The following is an 18461-nucleotide window of genomic DNA, read 5'->3' as shown; positions in this document are numbered from 1 at the left end:
TTATTTTCATTGTATAACGTAAACAATAAGCATAAGTGTTCTGTTTCATGTTTGAGTAAGTGTGTTATTCACTCGTTTTATATTATACCACATTATTTCACAACATTATTTCCCTTGATTTCTGCTTGACAGTTTTTGAAGAGATCCCTCCAGTGGCTGCACAGGACCTGAGTAACATCCTAAAGCAAGGCTACCTGGAGAAGAAGAGACGTGGTAGGAATATTTAAAATCAGAGCATCACAAATCACATAGCATCCACAAGCATTTCTAATCTTTTTCTTTTTTCAGATCACAGTTTCTTCAGCATGGAATGGCAAAAGCGATGGTGTGTGCTAAACAACACCATATTTTATTACTTCGGGAGTGAGAAGGGTATGTCCTGCCCTGTTTAATAAGGTATACAAGTCTTTTCATGAACATCAAAGACAGAGATATTGAGAATCTTGGATTTTGTCCTCTGAATTCAGACAAGCAGCAGAAGGGCTCATTTTATATTAACGGCTACAGTGCAGAGCTGGTGCCCAGCTTACGCAAAGACTCCAAGAAGAATTCGTGCTTCGAGTTGAGCGCTCCTGGAAGACGTTCTTACCAGGTTCAACACACACAAACACACTCACATTGCTCATTGTTGTAGCTGTGTTCAGTCATCTTGCTGTCATTTACAATGAAGAATGAGAATAGCCTCCAAATCAACAATGATAGTTTTTCTCTGCAGTTCACTGCCAGCAGTCCCCGTGAGGCCAGGGAATGGGTGGACCAGATCAATTTTGTTCTTAAGGGTATGTGAGATATGAAATACATTTTTATTAGAATACATAACATATATTATGCTGAATGCATCTGACTTGATCCAAGCACCATGGTGATCATCTTGAGGTGAAAAGGGCAGTTTTATAAAAAAAAAAAAAAAAGCCATACCGATAACTTTCCTCCTGGCTCAGCCAATAATATAGTCTCTAGACCTCCTCATGCAGCACGTCACTGAGCTTCTGAGTCCAACGTGCTTCAGGCTGCCTCCTCTTCCCCGTAGCGCAGCGCTCTTTACAGGAAATTGATTGGGATTTGCCCGGTCATCCTTTAGGGGCATCGATCTGGTCCTGCTTGGCATCCAGGCAGTGAGGATACGATAGCCTGTGTTACAGAGCTCAGTCACCTGCAATCAGGCCCTCACTTCATCTGAGACAGATCTGAGGCACCCTCGCCACTCTAAAATGGGCTCAATGCGGCCCTCTGATTTGCGGGAAGTAATGGACACTCCTGAGATAGTTTTCTCCCTCCCCACCCCCCTTTGCACATGTGCATACAGCCAAATGGGACAAGCATCATTTAGTATTAGCATTGTAATAAATGTCAAATTTACCACTTTTTCTTCTTTTTTTCCAGATTTCGACAAAGTGTTAAATTGTTTTTATTTATTCTCCAAAGCTACACTGTAAAAAAAAAAAAAAAAGGTTGAGCCAACTTAAAATTTTAAGGCAACCAACTTCAGCAGATTTTTGAGTTTTCTCAACTTGTTTTTGTGGGAGATTCTGCAATTTATTTTTGTATAAACAAAAATCTGCTGAAGCTGCTTGCCTTAAAATTTAAGTTGCCTCAACTTTTTTTTTACAGTGTACACTGAGGTCCAAAAATGTGGGAAATTTGAATGATTTTGGATTTAAAAAAAAAAAAGTTTAATTATTTACATTTTTAATTTTCTGAACTATTTATGTACTATTTATTGACAAAGCAAATTTGTGACATTGAATGTTCTCAAATCATGCTGGATCACATGATCATCAGTGCAAACTTGTAGAGTTAATGTGTCTGGAGTCCCACTGTCAGAAGATATGAAGATATGAAATTCATGTTATTAGTATAGGTTTTCACTCAAATTAAATTATACAGGTAATGTAATTTGTAATAAAAAGCATTAAATTAGGAAATTGCAAAATAGTCACTGGTGGCTTTTGGGACCCGACTAAGTGTCATTTTCATTATTTTGGTGTTAATGTTTGCTTTTATGGCTTTTCTCCAATATTTGGAGAGTGACGTGATACTGTTGGAAAATATAATAATATTTCACAGTATTACTGTATTTTTGATTAAAATAGAAGCATTTTCACTGGGTCACCACTACATGTAGATTGGTTAACATAATCAGAATGAGATTCACTGCCAAGTACGTTTACAGCACAAGGAATTTGTCTTATTTTCATCATTTAGGTGTTAATGATTGTTTATGGCTTTTCTCCAAGATCTGAGCTCTAACTTCATCCCCTTTGATGATGACGAGGAAGAGGAGGTGGAAGAAGAGGAAGAGACATATGATGACATTGAACGAGCTACCACACCTCCACCACCACGTCCTGGGCCAGCATCTGCACCGGTTACAACCCCGAAAATGGGACAAACCCCCCAAAGCAGCCATGAGGAAAGGACCAAGGACCAAGCAGGAACTCAAGAAGATGAAGAAGATGATGAAGAGGATGAAGAGGACATTTATGAAGTGCTTCCAGGTACAGAAAAACAAAACAGCCCTTTTAACAAAACAGGATTATCCTCATAAAAAATACTAAAATACTAAAAAATACTGACATCAGTTTTTGAGGGGATTTTAGAACAAAGTGAGGTTGTAGCCATCAACTCTACTGTGTTGAACACCATCAATAAGAGCATATACATCAAGATCTGGTCACCCAAAGTGATAGCAGGACCCTCAGAGGACCTAATGAGATCTCTGAGGAGAAATACATCACTCTGGAGTGCTGTCATTTTCACCTTACTTTGCCATGTGTGCTGGGCAGCTGAGCTGGCCACAGATGGTGGATCGAGTGACCACCTCTCTCACTTTTCCGCCCTTCATTCATCTCTCTCTCATCTTCTTACACCTCTCAGATTTTCAGTTTGGAAAAGTGCTGAGCAGGTCTTTTATGACATTGTCTAAAAAGTGCTGAATGTAGTGTGCTGATATATTAACTAAATCTCATTTATCATACCATTCAAACATTTGGGTTCAGTAAGATATTTTTAAGAAACTAATACTTTTATTCACCAAGGATGGGTTCAATTGATCAAAAGTTACAGTAAAGACATTAATATTGTCACATAAGATTTCCATTTTGAATAAATGCTGTGCTTTTAAACTTTCTGTTCATCAAATAATTCTAAAACAAAATCTATCACAGTTTCCACAAAAATAACTGTGATGTTTTTAGTGTTGATAATAATAAGAAATATTTGGCAACACTTTATTTTAAGGTGTCCTTGTTACACATTACATGTACTTACTATTATAATAACAATAAATTATGCATAATTACATGCAAGTAACCCTAACCCAAACCCTAATCCTATCCCTAACCATGTAGTAAGTACATGTGGTTAATTAATAGTACGCAGCACTTAAATGTATAATTACACTGTAACAAGGACGCCTTAAAATAAAGCATAACCAAATATTTCTTGAGCACCAAATCAGCATATTGGAAGGATTTCTAAAGGATCATGTGACACTAAAGACTAAAGTAATAGCTGCTGAAAATGAAGCTTTGCCGTCACTGGAATGAATCATATTTCAGAATATTTTAAAATAGTTAACAGTTATTATAAATTGTAATGATATTTCACGATATTGCTGTTTTCCTGTATTTCTGATCAAATAAATGCAGTTTTGGTGAGCATAAGAGACTTGTTTTAAAAACATTTTTACCACAAACTTTTAAATGGTAGTGTATATATCTATATTATTCATTAAAGCTTCAGCACTATCCCGGAAATTAATTTAAAAAAATCTGATTTTAACTGGAAATTTTTTGAAATTCAGAATTCACTCATCATTTAACATTTTGACAATGCTAATTTTGAAATCTCATTTTTTTTCCAATTAATCCTCATGGAACAGATTCCAACACTTGTTTTAAATGTATATTTCGCACTTGCACATATGGTAAAGGGCTACTTTAGCTTTACAGGTTTTTTTCCCCATGCTGTTCCTGGAAGCTCAGGGCAAGCTTGTGCTGTGGGAAGTATAGGGTTGCTGGACGGTGGTTTTATCGGCAGGCTGACAGCGTGAGGATGGATGTGGGAGACGGAAAGCTGGGCTATCACTGTCACCTCATAGACCTAGAGGTGCCACGCCCAGAATCAATGCCTGTCTGCCTGAAACACACTAGCCATCTAACCCAGCCTGGCACCTCCCCTATAAATCAAACACGAGCTGGCTGTTCTGCCAGCACCGCACATATTGTTTAATATACTTATGAAAGAGTTCAGAGGTACACAAAGTTGATCCAGAAGTTGAATTCGCAAGGAAGATGTAGCATTATTAGCTGCTGTAGACTGATGTCAAAAGATTAATGTATGTACTTGTTCTGTATTTCTATAACCTCTGACCCTCTGTTTTTTTCAGATGATGAAAATACTGACAATGTTGAAGAGTGGACTGAAAAGTCTGGTAAGTAGATTGTGTGCATTGATAAAGAGGTGCTGGAAATTGACTAAAAATGTAAAAAAAATGTATCTCTGTGTTTTAAATAAAGGGACTTCAGATTATGCAAATTATTACCAAGGCTTGTGGGACTGTGAAGCTGATGGACCCGATGAGTTGACCTTCCAGAGAGGAGATGTCATCTACATCCTTAGCAAGGTCTGTGTTTGTTCCCTCAATCTCTCTCACACAAACACAAGGTCAGACTTTTAGTTCAGCACTGTTGGCTGTGTCCTTGGCTGATTTGTTAGTTGAAGCACTCTGCATGTATTTTGATTTTCTTTTCTCTAATCTCGCTCTATCCATCTCCTCACTAATGATGAATAATACGCAGCTGGCCATAAGATGAGTCATATCGGTCAATACTCACTGACTTTCTCTTAGCAGCTATTCATTTACTGTATTCTAAATGACAAAGCTGCAATGGTCTTCACTCAGTCAGAACATTCTCATTGTAGCATTTTACAAACAAGGCCTAAGCCAAAATATAATGAATCAGGATTTGTGGCTTCTATTTCTACTGCTTTTTTTCCTGTTGATTATTCTATATCAATCACACAGTTTAAGAAATGAATAGCATATCAGCAACATATCAGCTTTTTAACAAAGCATTTACATTTCTAATGACTATTCTTACAGATATCCAAGAGATTTGCAGGATACAAATTAAATCTGTTTTGCAGCTTGTCCTGTTGATGCAACAGAAAGCCCCTTGTACATCTGCGGTCTGTAGACCACTGCAATACTGTGTTCACACAGGCACATTCTCAATAATAGGCTGTTGATTCATTGCAATAGTTGTGTCTTGGAGAATTGAGTGATCAGCCAAGCAAACCACTTTATTTGGTGCATTTGCTTTAATCTATATATTTTTGTGTCCTACAAATGGGATGATAGCAGGAACACATAGTGTAGCTGTTTCTTAAAGATACACCACTAAAAGAATCGATGTGTTTTAATTTAGCCTTTAACTGAGCTGTTATCTTAAAGGGATAGTTCATCCAAAATGAAAACTCTGTCATCATTGTTGCTCCAAGCCTGTATGACCTTCTTTCTTCTTTGTTATACACACACACACACACACACACACAATATCTGTGTTTTTTGGCCATAGAATGAAAGTTAGTGCAGTCGTATGTTGTTTTGGGCCCTAATGACATTAATTACATGGACAAAAACAGTTTAAACATTATTTAAAAATCTTTTGTGTAACGCACACGCACACACACACACACACACACACACAAACACATAAGTTGAACACAAAGTAAAATATTTTGAAGAATGTTGGTAACCAAACAGTTGCCGGTAGCCATTGACTTTCATAGTACTTTCCATACTATGTAAGTCAGTGGCTACCAGCAGCTGTTTGGTTGCCAGTATTTTATTTTATTTTATTAAATATGTTGTTTTGTATTCAACAGAAGAAATAAACTAGAAATAAACTCATACAGGTTTGGAACTTGAAGGTGAGTAAATGATGACAGAATTAAAATTTTTGGGTGAACTATCCCTTTAAGAAAGAATTATACTATCATTTTTGGCACTCTTGATTTTCATTAATCCCTAATGAAATATACAGATATGACAGCTAATGAACCCTAAAATCAGAATTGAATAACAGGAGAGCTAAAACAGGTTTGATTCGGTTATTTAAAAAACAGTGTATGTTACACTGTGGATGGTTATCAAAACACAGTAAGGATGTGCATGGGTCATTTATTTTTATCTCATGCCGTATTTCTAATTTGTGTAAACAATGAGTCTAGCCGTCTCCGATAGCTAGAGCCTGTCTCTGATTTTGTCATCATGCTGTTATTATATTCAGACAAGTAGATTTATCAGCTCTTACTTTTAATCCCTCTGTGACTGACATGTAATTGAAATAGCTTTTATTGATGGCAGTATTTTCGAAATGGCTGCACTTGTATCGCTTAAATCTCGTAGACCTCTTCGGATGCATCCTTAGACAATGTGGGACTGCTGCTCTTGTTTTACGGGTGCTTCCCTGGAACGTTGACCTTACTGAATGAAATATAGGCCGTTGGCTAGAACTCAAGCCTAACTCTAGCGGTCCCACTCATAAAGCAGTGGTCATAAAACCTGTGTGCATAAATTCTGCTGCACAGAGGCGTGGAGGGGAGGCCAAGTATATTTGTGTCAACACCGAGCGTAATTACAAGGTGATAAAGACGTGGAAAGTGCTAAATCAATTCCGCTAACCAACAGGTTTTTGAGGCTGCGCTATGATTGACCGCTGTGAAGTCACAAATCAAAGAGGTCGACAGCGCTGTCACAGCAATGGTGTAAGCAGAGCGTACAGATTAAAAAAAGCTCTCTCATCAGTCTTTATTGATCCACCACTTACAGTGAATAAACAGCTATTCGGCTCATCTACACAAATCACTACACATATCTATAATATGTGGGATTATTTGGGAGTGTGATAGCACACGCACAAAATATTTCCTTCATTAGTGGTTATTATTAGAGTATTTTGGAAATGCTCAGATGGAACATGGAAATTAAATTTAAAGGGGTAGTTTACGGCATGATTTTCTCACCCTCAAGTCATTCTAAACAAACCAATTTTTGAAATTTTTTCAATGAAATGTTCTGGACTGCACGGCCTTGTTATTCATCAAAACCAAACACTGAATTTCAGTACAATCTCACTTTTTTTTTAAGTTAAATTTTACTGGTGATTAATTTAGAGTTCATTTTATGTGCAACCATAATAGTTGCACTACGGCTTGCTGTTTCCTTCAGATCAGCCTCCCTTGCTGCCATTGTTTCCCTGCTCATGCCGCATAGCTCCTTAGTTCAGAACACTTGAACATGAAATAGTGGCTAAGGCTAACATCCATCTGCCAGCTTTGTACAGCCTACTCAATCCTTAGGGCTGAAGAATCACGGCAACAGGACATTTGGGGATGTTTTTCTTCCTGCTCTAATCACATTGCATGTACGCTGCCTAACAAATGTACTTTAATTTGTCTTATTTTTGTAACTCTTGTTTGCATTATAGTTTGTTTGCTGTGTTCAGTTTTTTCCTACATGTGTAGTTGAAGGGGCCTATGGAGAGTTTTTTCTGAACCGTTCTTTTTTTTTTTTTTTTTTCTTCAACCATGCCATCCTTTTGCATTCCAAACTCTTAATTTATTCCCCTAGATTCAAAGTACATGACTCCCAAAGGTCAGACCCAACACATGCCAGAATTCCCACTGGAATCCCTTTAAAATTCTGGAATGAGAAGCAAAGAGATTTATTGCACTAAAGACGGAGGCAAACTTCTCCAGGACCCTTTTAACATGCAAGCCCACCGATATCCCTTTCTTTCAGTTCGTCTTGGCCTTTCTACAGCATGTGCTTTACACTCTCACCATTAGGGGTTGTAAACCAGGAATCTTAGATGCCAGTCTAGACAATGTCCAACCTACATTTAACATCCAGATGCTCCATCAGTATGGCTGTGGACACTACTGCCACCTTCTGGCTGAAGATTGTAAGGTTTTTCAAGCTGGGTGGCACATCTAGTGGTTTTTAAAACAAATGCTTAATGGTTTGAATTGAAAACCTGGCTTAATATATTTGCTAATGTATTATTTATATTTATGTATAGTTTATATATAGTTTGTGTCTAAAATAGGCTCATTTCTCTCTCTCTCGCACACACACACACACACACACACACACACACACACACACACACACACACGTGTGTGTATATATATATAGTTTTTATTTCATATTTATTGATTATTTTATATTTATAAACCATTTTATTTTTTATTTATATTTGCATTTTGTGATTTTCTGCTTTTAAACCATTCAAACAGCTTTTAGGCTGCAATTTAATCTGATAAACATGTATGTTTATGTGTAATTTTCTCATGCTCCACTGTGCAGGCTTTTACAGGTAGACATAAAGTAAATTTGCACATGAATGTGCAGTTCTCACAGACAAAACTGGGTGATTGTGACTGTTATCTCCTCCCTTGTGGGACACATCCTCGTAAACTTCAGACAGATGACTGCTCCAGTTGGCCTCCCGCCCAGGGGGTCAGTCTCCTACAAAATGCCTAAAGAAAAGGAAAAGGTGCCATAAAAGAAAAGGAAAATCCAGTGGAAATAGACACTCCTTTTTGAACTCATTCTCACACACTCATCTAAGGACCTGCCTTCTTTGTGGCGTTGTATAGACATATTGAGCTTTCTATTTACCAGCAGAGGCATCAGGGGGTGAGTCTGGGGTTCTGGGGTCATGCAGAAGGCAACGGTCATCTCGCGGTCAACTACAGTAAGTCATTATTCAGCCTAAGCCAATAGTCCAGAACTGCACGGCGGCCGCCCCCCTCACACTCTGCATAATTATTATAAATGGGAGGCCACATAAACAGCCATCATTACAGGCTCTCAGCAGCATACACAATCCACTTTAAATGCCTATTAAGTTTAAGTGCCATCAGTAATCCCCAAGTGTACTTTTACGACGGCAGATTATTTGGTCATCCACATTTTTACTCCATGTCGCACCTTCGAACACCCAGGATTTGAGATTAAATAAAGCCTGTGGTGTTCCTGCTTCGCTTTATTTGACTACGCCAAACAAATATTAATATTACGAGTTCTTAATGGTTAGCTACGATGAAAATGACATGCAAATGAAATACACTGATTGAGATAAATTGAACGACGCCTGTCTTTCCTCGAGCAGCAGATCAATACCTGTTCGCCACCTGCCGCGTCTGCTGCTTAGGACTAGCAAACAACGTGACGTATTGGTGTTTGTCTTTTAAGATGGCTGGATGAGTGAGTCCCTGTGCAGCACTGAGCGTGTGGAGCCGATGCTTTACGATGCGAGTTAAGGAAAGAGAAGCAGGAGAGGAAAAGCGGAGGAGGGGGTTGTAGCACCCAAGTGCCGGGTTCAGCGGCGGGGCAATGAGAGACTTCCTGCGCTCCATCACTCCCAAGGCCTACCTCAGTCAGCTGGTGGCCAGGGGCAGAGGCCTCATGTCTCATTCTTATTACCATGTCTACTGCCTCCACAGTGTGTGTGCGTTTCTACTCGTAACCGGAAAAAATGAATGCGTGCTGGCACCGAGGGAGAATTTGCAAATAAGGGAAATGATTAAAACGCGATCGAGGAAGGAGGCGTGCATGCAAAGCGTGTCGTCTTAGAGGGAATTTATAGGGGGCAGAGGAAGAAAGGGATGATCGGTATTCTGGCGTTATTATAGACAAGAGTCACTTTTGAACCTGTCATGATATTGTTCAAGTTAAGCCACTCCTTTTTAAGGCATCATTAGCTGTCAATCTGTCCCCTGGTCGCTGGAGAGCAATGGGCCCATCTGAATACCATTGCCAGCCGCCCCCCTGAGTGCGAAATAAATGATATCAGTGGCACACTGCAGGTGTTGTCATGGCAACGCACACTCTCGATAGCTCCCTGTGCCAACTCCGCCTTCCTCGGGAGAAGGTCGTGCGGAGGTCAGCGCCATCGCAGCGCCGCACTTCACTTTCACAGCAGCTGCCCACCAGACCTAGACCAAACTGAGACGCACCTGACCCTGTCCTGTTACAGAGAAGCTTCCCGAAAAGCCACCCATTATCCCTGTCCCATGCAGTTCTTTCGGGTAAATCTCTGTAACAACCCTTTCTACGGTCAGGCGCAGATTGGATGTCTCCCAAATGCCTCTAGCTGACAGATGCATTGCCGAAAAGCAGATTGCTAATACTGGGAGGCAGGAAAAATGAGGTAGGAATGAAAAGGACACGAGTCATCGAAATGGGACGGACTGCACTGAAATGTATTGACTCTCTTTCTTGTACTGCGTGTGTACTCTGTTTGAACCCACAGTTACACCATGTTGGGGAGGGTGGGGGTGAGGAAGGTGGGGTGGGGCGGGGCGGAGGGGCGTGTTGGATGGGAGGCGGTGCGCCATGTTCGAAATGGCTTGATCAGCCATGAACGCACCTGTGATTACGAGGAGTATTATACAGCAGTTTGTTCCACTCCTCGCCGTTCTAGAGATTGCTGATATACAGTTCATTCAAACTGGTAATTTTCACTGTTTTTAACATTCTGCTTGTGTTTTGCCAGAAATACTGTCGATCTGTGCATTAGTGGTGGGGATTTTTTTGTGACTCTTTCTGCAGGTTACTTCGTTACACCAGTAGGTGGCGACACACAATTGTCTGTTCCTGAATATATCAGTGTTTTTGAACAAATTGGTTTACTGAATGATTCAATGACTCACTCGAACCAATAAATGGTCCACATTTGTATGCCATTGAATCATTTACTCAATCAGTTTGTTCTGAAACGAGGGCTGCATTTGAAATGGCATACTTCCTTACTATATAGTAGGTTACAAAAGAAGCATGTGATGGACACTTTACTAAAAAAAAAGTGAATTTCTTTGATTCGTTGAATGATTTACTCAACTTATTTGTTCAAAACACAGATTCATTTAGGAACAAAACAAGTGGCTGCATGCAAAATCACCCTTTATACCATCTTTAACTATTCCTTACTTTACTGCACTAATATTGCGGCTTGCTGTTGATTATACATTCCTTGTACACTCATTACTGAAGTGAATTATGGGAATAAATGAGTGCACATGATAATATTATTTGTGGACACCACTACAAATAGCTGTTCCTTCAAATAGTGCATTGCATAAGAGTATAGAGGGTGATTTCGGACACAGCCCATCTTCACGAGCAAACCATTGAATCATTTACGCAACCGATTTGTTCAAAACAGTGATTTATTCAACTTGAAGGTCCTTGCACACTGAGTCCGAAATTTTCTTTTCGTATTCGTCATCCTTTCCTATCAAAATGCTAGCTACGGATGCGAAAACGCAGAAAATCGAACCTGGTCCAATTTTTTTTATGACGGACAAAAGTTTCGGAGGCAGTGTGTAAACGTGATTGACACAATGTAAGGTCATATTCAATGTGCAAAAATTTTGGACTCAGTGTGCAATGGCCTTAAGTGCCACATTTCTAAAACAACGTGACATGCACAAGACGCTGGAAAAGAGGCAAGATGTGAACGCAACAGTCAAGCATGTCTGTCTAGTATATTATTGCATGGAAAAACAATGGAAAAGCTGTGCACTAAAATGCAAAACGCGCTGTGTGAATGGTCCCTTCTGGCAATATTGGATCTAAAATGTAAGCTATTCAATATTAACTTCTTGTTAACTGAACTGTCATATGAGAACATCAATCTACACCTCCAACAATCCCCATCTGCATAGCTGCATGCGTCTCAAACAAAGAGCTCAAGTTCTTGGATGTACTGCTATACCGAGGCGTTGATGCCGCAATGGCATTGAGCTCACCGTCCAGATGGATTTTATTCCGTATAGCATCATTAAAGCGGCTCATCTGCATGGGCTGAGGACTACATTAGGCTTTCAGCACTGTGGGTGTGCTTAAAGAGAGGAAGGTAATTAGTTCCTACTCTCCTCAGCAGGCAGCGGATGGATGACATGCTCATCATGTCTAAATGTACAGTGTGTGCTGCTAGAATACTAAAGCTCTTAAAACACTTCAGTCTTTCACTATCAGTGTATCTCGTGTCCTTTAATCTCCTCATTTATAAACCCCTGTCCACCTGAATCTGTCTTCATTCATTAAAGCCCAGATCTGGGGCTCTCTCCAGTCTCCACTCTTAGTCTGAAGAGCTTTGGCCTGGAATAGCTCTTAAAGGTATTTGAATTTGAAGAGGAGTGAATCAAGAGAATGTTACTGCAGAAAAACACAGAGCTTCAAGTAAAGAATAGAGATTTCTTCTGCATCACTCAAGGCATCCAAGAACCAGTGTCATCCATACACTATTAAACTAGTCCCCAAACTTAATATCTCTAGCGGCAATCATTGTCTCTAACTTCTATCAACATATTCAACACACTTCTTTAATTGCCATAGAAATTGGTAAATCGGTGTTTCAAGATTTGAATTAACATTTATATTTGCATTCGAATGGGTGTATGCAGGTGCATGAAAATTTGTTCTATTGTAAACATCCTGATACTTTGTTTTTATGTGCAATTTTAAAGCCCTGATGATCCATACAACTAAGTAAACACCCATAAGAACAGCATAAGTACCTTCTCTTGCCACAGCATTTCATTTTCTGTGATTCCAGAGATAAAAATCCTCATCACACATGCATCAGTTCCTAAGTGTTCCTATGACAGAAGACTGAATATGAATATAGAGTGAACATATTTGGACACAATATAGATTTAGTTTATCATAATGTGTTTGCTGATGAATTTATTTTATTTTGTGTCTAATACAGTGAAATTCATCCAATGTATTACCTTTGAACTAAATCAGGTGTCTTCTTATCATCTACAAAATCCTCACATAAGTCTCTGCATTTCTATCTGTTTAAACTAGGAATATAACATCCATGGATGGTGGGTTGGAGAGCTGGATGGTGCTGTTGGCATAGTCCCCAAGGAGTTTTTACATCCTGCTTATATTCTATGAGGTACTTACATTCACAGAATCATTCTACACGATTACTTAGCTTGTGACATAAACAAGAACAAAGAAACTCGACTTAAGCTGTGAGAGAGAAATTGTCTAATTGTCATATTGTATCTATCAATGAACTTTACCACTGTTTTAAAAAGTTTTCAAAATTGCTTCAGCATTAAATCCAACTCCTCCATGCTGACACCTGCTGGAAATTATTGCAACTGCAAAGATTTATAGAGTATATTAAAGAGTATATTATTCAAACCGGTGTTAAGCATTTGTTTTTCTTCTAGGTTTGCTTTTTGTGAAGATCACAGAATGTTCAGTGCAACACCTGTCATGGTTTGGAAACTGTCAATGATTAGGTTACAATGTAAATTCAGGTAAAATGGCATTTTAGTCCATTTCTAGAACTTAAAACCTGAGAGCAAATCAGTTTTTTGTATATAAGCCTTTTTATATATTGCATGATTAGTGTACACTAAGAGGCTTGTCTAAATCTGTCACGGTTTTCTAATTTGTTCAAACATAAGCCACATTTCTGCAAATGGTGTGAGGAAAAACACATAAAGTCAGTGTCCTATTTCAATAGCATAAATGATTGAATACAATTTTTTAAATGTACAATTTAGGCCGTGACTACAAAAGTACCATTGTAATAAGTTATTTAGTATGTTGAAAGGTTTTCTTCTTAATTTTGCATTTGTATTTGAAATTGTTTAGTTCAGTGTTCTGCTAGCCATTTCAGTGGATATTACTCCATGGAAATAACCTGTCATATCACAGTTTAAGTAAAATAAAAAACCTTGCCACTTTGGACTTGTGTATTTTTTTTTGTGTGTGTAAAACTTAATTACTTGTATTCATACAGGGACTGCAAATCAGATTAGTTCTATAATACGAATAAAAATGAGTAAAAAGTGTTCAGGAAAAAAAAAGCAACACAAGAACAGCAGTTAATGACGTGCCTTAATGTATTGTAAAAACAATAGTTTATTCAGCAAAATGTAATCACTCTTAAAACTGGACAAAAAGAGAAACCATAAAAAGCTTCCAGAATTTGATGAATCAGTTATTTCAAATGAAAGTATAATATTCCATCACGTAATAACTGTCAGCACACACTCCAAATAAAATCTCGCACAATAACTGCCTCGCTTCCACTTCAGCTTACATGTACATTTCAGGTGAACAACGCAACCTGCTTTAGTGAAATACAGCATCAATAAGAACTTCTCGACCAGAGAATCCGACCATCATGGGTAGATCCATAATCACTTAACCCTTAAGGAGGCTCAGAAACACTTGAAATGGAGAACTACATGGAATTTGGCTTTGCAAAGGATAAAAAAAATGAAGTCCACTGTTGAAACGTTTCTTTAATTAAATAAAGAAAAACAATTCTGAGACAGTTTCCTCGGGACGCATGTTCAGGCTCTGCCTTTATACATTTATACTGTCCGCTAAGAAACAAAAAAGAAAAATCAAAAAGGGCTCATTTTAAAGGGTTTAAAATAGTGACCATATTTTACAATTCTATCTTAAGTGGCATGTTCTATCAGGCCAGATAGAGCGGTCCTTCTCTTGGCCTGGGTATAATGGGTGACAGGACTGCTCTAAAACCACCTGAAGGCTAAAGCTAGCTCCAAATGGTGGAACAATGGGCCACGAATGAAAGGGGAGGGAGATCTTAGTACAGAGCATCGGTATTGCTGCTCCTCGGCCTCTTGATCTTCTCGATGTTCTTCAGGATCATGTCATGTAACGTTACCTGCAAGACAATTACATTTTATTAAATCAGTTATCACATCAACTCCCAGAGAGCACATACAAACTGACTTCTTTTTGTACATCAAAATAAAGAATCTTCAAAATCATTTGCATTATTACAGTTATAGCAATACTTACATATTGATTTCTCAGCTCTGACACTATGATCTTGAGGCTGATGTATTCTTTCTCATCAATCTCTGTCACCGTGCGACGATAATCCTCCTATAACAGTCAAAATATATATTATACATACATAAAATAACTACTGAATTCCTGATCTAAATGGTAAGCGTGTACTTTAGATATAACTTACAACATGAGGGTATTTTGCTATTTTGGAAACCAGCTTGGCCCTTGTGATATAGTACCTGTAAAACAAAGTATTGTGTAAAAAAAAAAAAAAAAAAAAATGAAGGAAAACTAAAGTGTGTAATTCTTAATTTGACTAACATTGATGTGTCATACCTGGATATCTGATCTAAGAAAGAAGCTGCTTCCCCTTCCACTGTTCTGAGTTCAGCCACCGTCTCCTCCTGTTATGAAGACAAACAGAATCACAACTCCAACTAAATGGCAATTCCCAGACAGGACCAAAGATAAGGAATAATTTCTTTTTAAACAACAAAACAATTACAGCAAATTGTAAGAAATCACTGCTTGTCCTTTTATATCTGCCTACAACAAATGCAGCTCATGTTGGTACAAGACTTTCAGTGTAGCAAGTGAAGAACTGAAAAAACGTGACACCATACCTGAATTGAGACTCCAAAATTGTTGCCATCTTCTATCCTTGGGATTAACAACTGAACCCACATCTTGACCTAGAAAACAAAGGAAATGGCATTTATCCAGAACACTTTTAAAGAGTGAGAGCATGTCTGAGATTATGGTTACATGACCTTACCGTGTTGCATTTTTCTATGAGAGTTCTGATTTCAGGCTTGACTTTTTCAATCAGCTCCACCAACTTGCCATTGCTTTTCATCATTCCACCAGGCATGACAAAGACCTTGGTCCCGCCAACTACAAACAGAAAGGCGAGACATTACCATTTAATCTAATGCGTTTTCTACGCTTTTGTATTTGGATTAAAAGAAATAAACAAAAAGTGAATGTAACCATATATTATGTTTAAAAAAAAAAAAGTTAATTACATTCTAACATTGCAATCTAAAACCAGAAATAATGCTTTTAAAGCAGAAGTTAAATTTACTAAACTAAAAATGAAAATAATAAAAAAAGCACAGATTAAAAAGGCTGTTTTGATTACCCCATTACAGATATAGATATTCGCAATTCTGAGAACATATCAGTCCCCCCTCCCCTCAAAACTGGACTTTAACTCACAATTGCGAGTTTATATCCCACAATTCTGAGGAAAAAGTTAGAATTGCGAAAAAAAAAAAAAAAAAAAAGACTTGTGAGATATAAACTCGGGTGTGTTTGTTCACTTCTCACTGCTGTGTGTGTGCACTTGGCTGGGTTAAATGCAGAGCACAAAATGCCACACGTCTCGTCCAATTCTGACTTTATAACTCGCAATTGCGAGAAAAAAGTAAATCGCGAGTTTTTCTCTCTCAATTCTGACTTTATAACTTGCGATTGTGAGTTTATATCACGCAATTCTGAGAAAAAAAAAGTCTGAATTGTGAGATAAAAAGGTTGCAATAACCTTTTTAAATTTTTTATTCAGTGGTGGAACCGGGCTTCCATAATTTAGTGTTGTCAACTTGTGATCGCATTAACAAAACGCATCTTAATACCAGAAGTAAACAGGGCCACAGGATAATGTAGGGAAGGGGGGCAAGCTGTTTTGGTATCAATGCGTTTCAAATTTTAGTCACTTGCCAAAATCAAGATCCGGTTTTTTTATTAGCCAGGAAAACTCACCTTTGTCATCTCCTGCACCATCTTCGAGTTTCCTCTTTTTAGCATTTTGCTATTGAGAAAATATATTTTAAGGTTACTTGCTGATCTTTTTGGTTCAAGTCAAACAGACAATCTTTTGCATAAAGAAACAGAAACCTATCCTATCCTATTCAGAGACTGTGCATCACTCTTTCAAATTGAACTGCTTTTGAATGATAAATGAAGAAGAAACTTAAAAATGGCTTCTTACTCCCTCAAGCCCATCGTGGATGTCTGTAAGAAGAATTGGGTCTGGCACGGTCAGATTGATCTCTGAATGAATTTCTTTCAGCTCACGGATATTAATTGTGGGATCCTATTTAAAAAAAAAAAAAAAAAGTGATCAAAAGACTCATGATCAAATTCACGTATGTTGCACATCTCAAGTAGTAAATGTCAAGAACGCATCATTTTTTCATTATTAAACTTACATTCAAAAACTGGTCCAGCTCTAACAGTTTCTTCGGGAAAAAGTTTGCAACCAAGTCTTCAGCCTAAATTTGAAGAATTAAACAATAAGCCGTCCAATAGTCACGAAACATTCATATATATATATAAAATCTGGATAAGTGCAGTAGTTCACCTCTGCTGTAATTCGTTCTCTGAAAGCATCAACCTGGCAAAACAAGAAATATTCATATATAAATATAAACCACAAGACATGCAATCCACAAACTGATTTTTGTTGTCACAATTTATAATGTCGTGTCTTCGAAAGTCAATCACTTTCAGGAAAACCCCCCCAAAACAACCGGCGGCCCTTCTATTGTAAAACGCTGAATGTTTACAGCATGTCCCATGTAACGTTAATCGAGCCGTTTCCGGCTGTCCCTTGACTTGTTAGCCTCGCGATCTTCATCGTAATCCCTTGCCAACATAATAAACGACTTAAATATACTTTTAGCTTACTAATGACAAAAACGTGCTGAAACCACTACGTCCTTTTGCCGCAGCGGCATGCTGCGGTGCTAAAAACACGCTTCATCCACACACTCGCGGTTAACGCACATGTGGGAACTCTGGCTTCACCCTGAAGATTTTATATGTATAATCCTCACATACTTTATTGCAATATGTACTTTCTGTTTTAATACACAACTGAATTCACAAGCATATGTGCGCGTAAAAGTTAGCTAACACGCTCACGAGGTGACTCACGAGCAAGCCGGCTAGCCGAAAGCTAACATTTACAAACAATTCAGCTGAGCGCTCTGTATTTAAATGAGGGGAGCGGCGAGGCATTTACCTTTGTCTTGATTTCATTATCCACCTTAAGAAGCGAAGACATCGTATTAATTCAATAAATGAGAAAAGTAAGGGATTGTCCTAAAAGCATCAACTAACCGTGTGGCTCACTAACTGCTGTCAGCCACAAGGCACTTGCGCGCTTCTAGATGACGTAAACGCTTCGAGACCATAGATGGGAATACATAGCTTCACATCGGTTCTGCCGTCTGGAAATATTTACTCTTCGTTCATTTTGAATTTGATGTCATTTGGAATATGCAGAATCATCTGACATTCATGGCAAAACCAAATCAATACAACATAGTGTACACACCGACATATCGCGGTAATCAGCGTAGCTACAGTGCTAAAACGGCATCTATCTATTCATACATCTATGTTCGGGACGACTTCGAAAGACGTAATGTGCATGCGTGCGTCATATTTTTCTCTGTAAAATATTATTTGATGGAATCCCAAGATAAGTATTTATAAGGACAAGTTAAATACTTTTGCGAGCCTTTAAGTATTTTATATTTTGTAATAATACATTTAGTTAGTAAGTAAATCTGAGACA

At 38.2% G+C, this 18461-nt stretch overlaps 2 protein-coding genes across 2 annotated transcripts in view; one reads left to right on the top strand and one right to left on the bottom strand.

Moving 5' to 3' along the window:
• The window catches only part of skap1 (src kinase associated phosphoprotein 1), a 30523-nt gene extending 16730 nt beyond the window's left edge, over positions 1-13793 (top strand). The window contains exons 5-13 of the mRNA XM_058793229.1: positions 133-213; positions 289-372; positions 468-592; positions 716-779; positions 2238-2498; positions 4391-4435; positions 4521-4627; positions 12893-12986; positions 13270-13793. Coding sequence (XP_058649212.1) covers positions 133-213; positions 289-372; positions 468-592; positions 716-779; positions 2238-2498; positions 4391-4435; positions 4521-4627; positions 12893-12985 — 860 coding nt within the window. The 3' untranslated portion in view covers position 12986; positions 13270-13793. The remainder of the gene's footprint in view (positions 1-132; positions 214-288; positions 373-467; positions 593-715; positions 780-2237; positions 2499-4390; positions 4436-4520; positions 4628-12892; positions 12987-13269) is intronic.
• A 143-nt stretch (positions 13794-13936) lies between these two features.
• psme3 (proteasome activator subunit 3) lies at positions 13937-18059 on the bottom strand. Its single transcript, XM_058793230.1, has 11 exons — positions 17904-18059; positions 17241-17273; positions 17089-17151; positions 16869-16973; positions 16640-16688; positions 15654-15772; positions 15502-15570; positions 15215-15282; positions 15063-15117; positions 14885-14971; positions 13937-14747 (listed from the first exon to the last, which is right to left on the bottom strand). Exons 1-11 carry the CDS (start codon positions 17943-17945, stop codon positions 14667-14669), a joined length of 771 nt encoding a protein of 256 aa, XP_058649213.1. The 5' UTR covers positions 17946-18059; the 3' UTR covers positions 13937-14666.
• Between the last annotated feature and the right edge of the window lie 402 nt (positions 18060-18461).

The sequence above is a fragment of the Onychostoma macrolepis genome, chromosome 12 (assembly GCF_012432095.1).
Source record: "Onychostoma macrolepis isolate SWU-2019 chromosome 12, ASM1243209v1, whole genome shotgun sequence".
In the NCBI taxonomy this organism is placed as follows: Eukaryota; Metazoa; Chordata; class Actinopteri; order Cypriniformes; family Cyprinidae; genus Onychostoma; species Onychostoma macrolepis.
The sequence above is the reverse complement of the archived record's forward strand: the minus strand, read 5'-3'. Positions and strand labels throughout refer to the sequence as shown.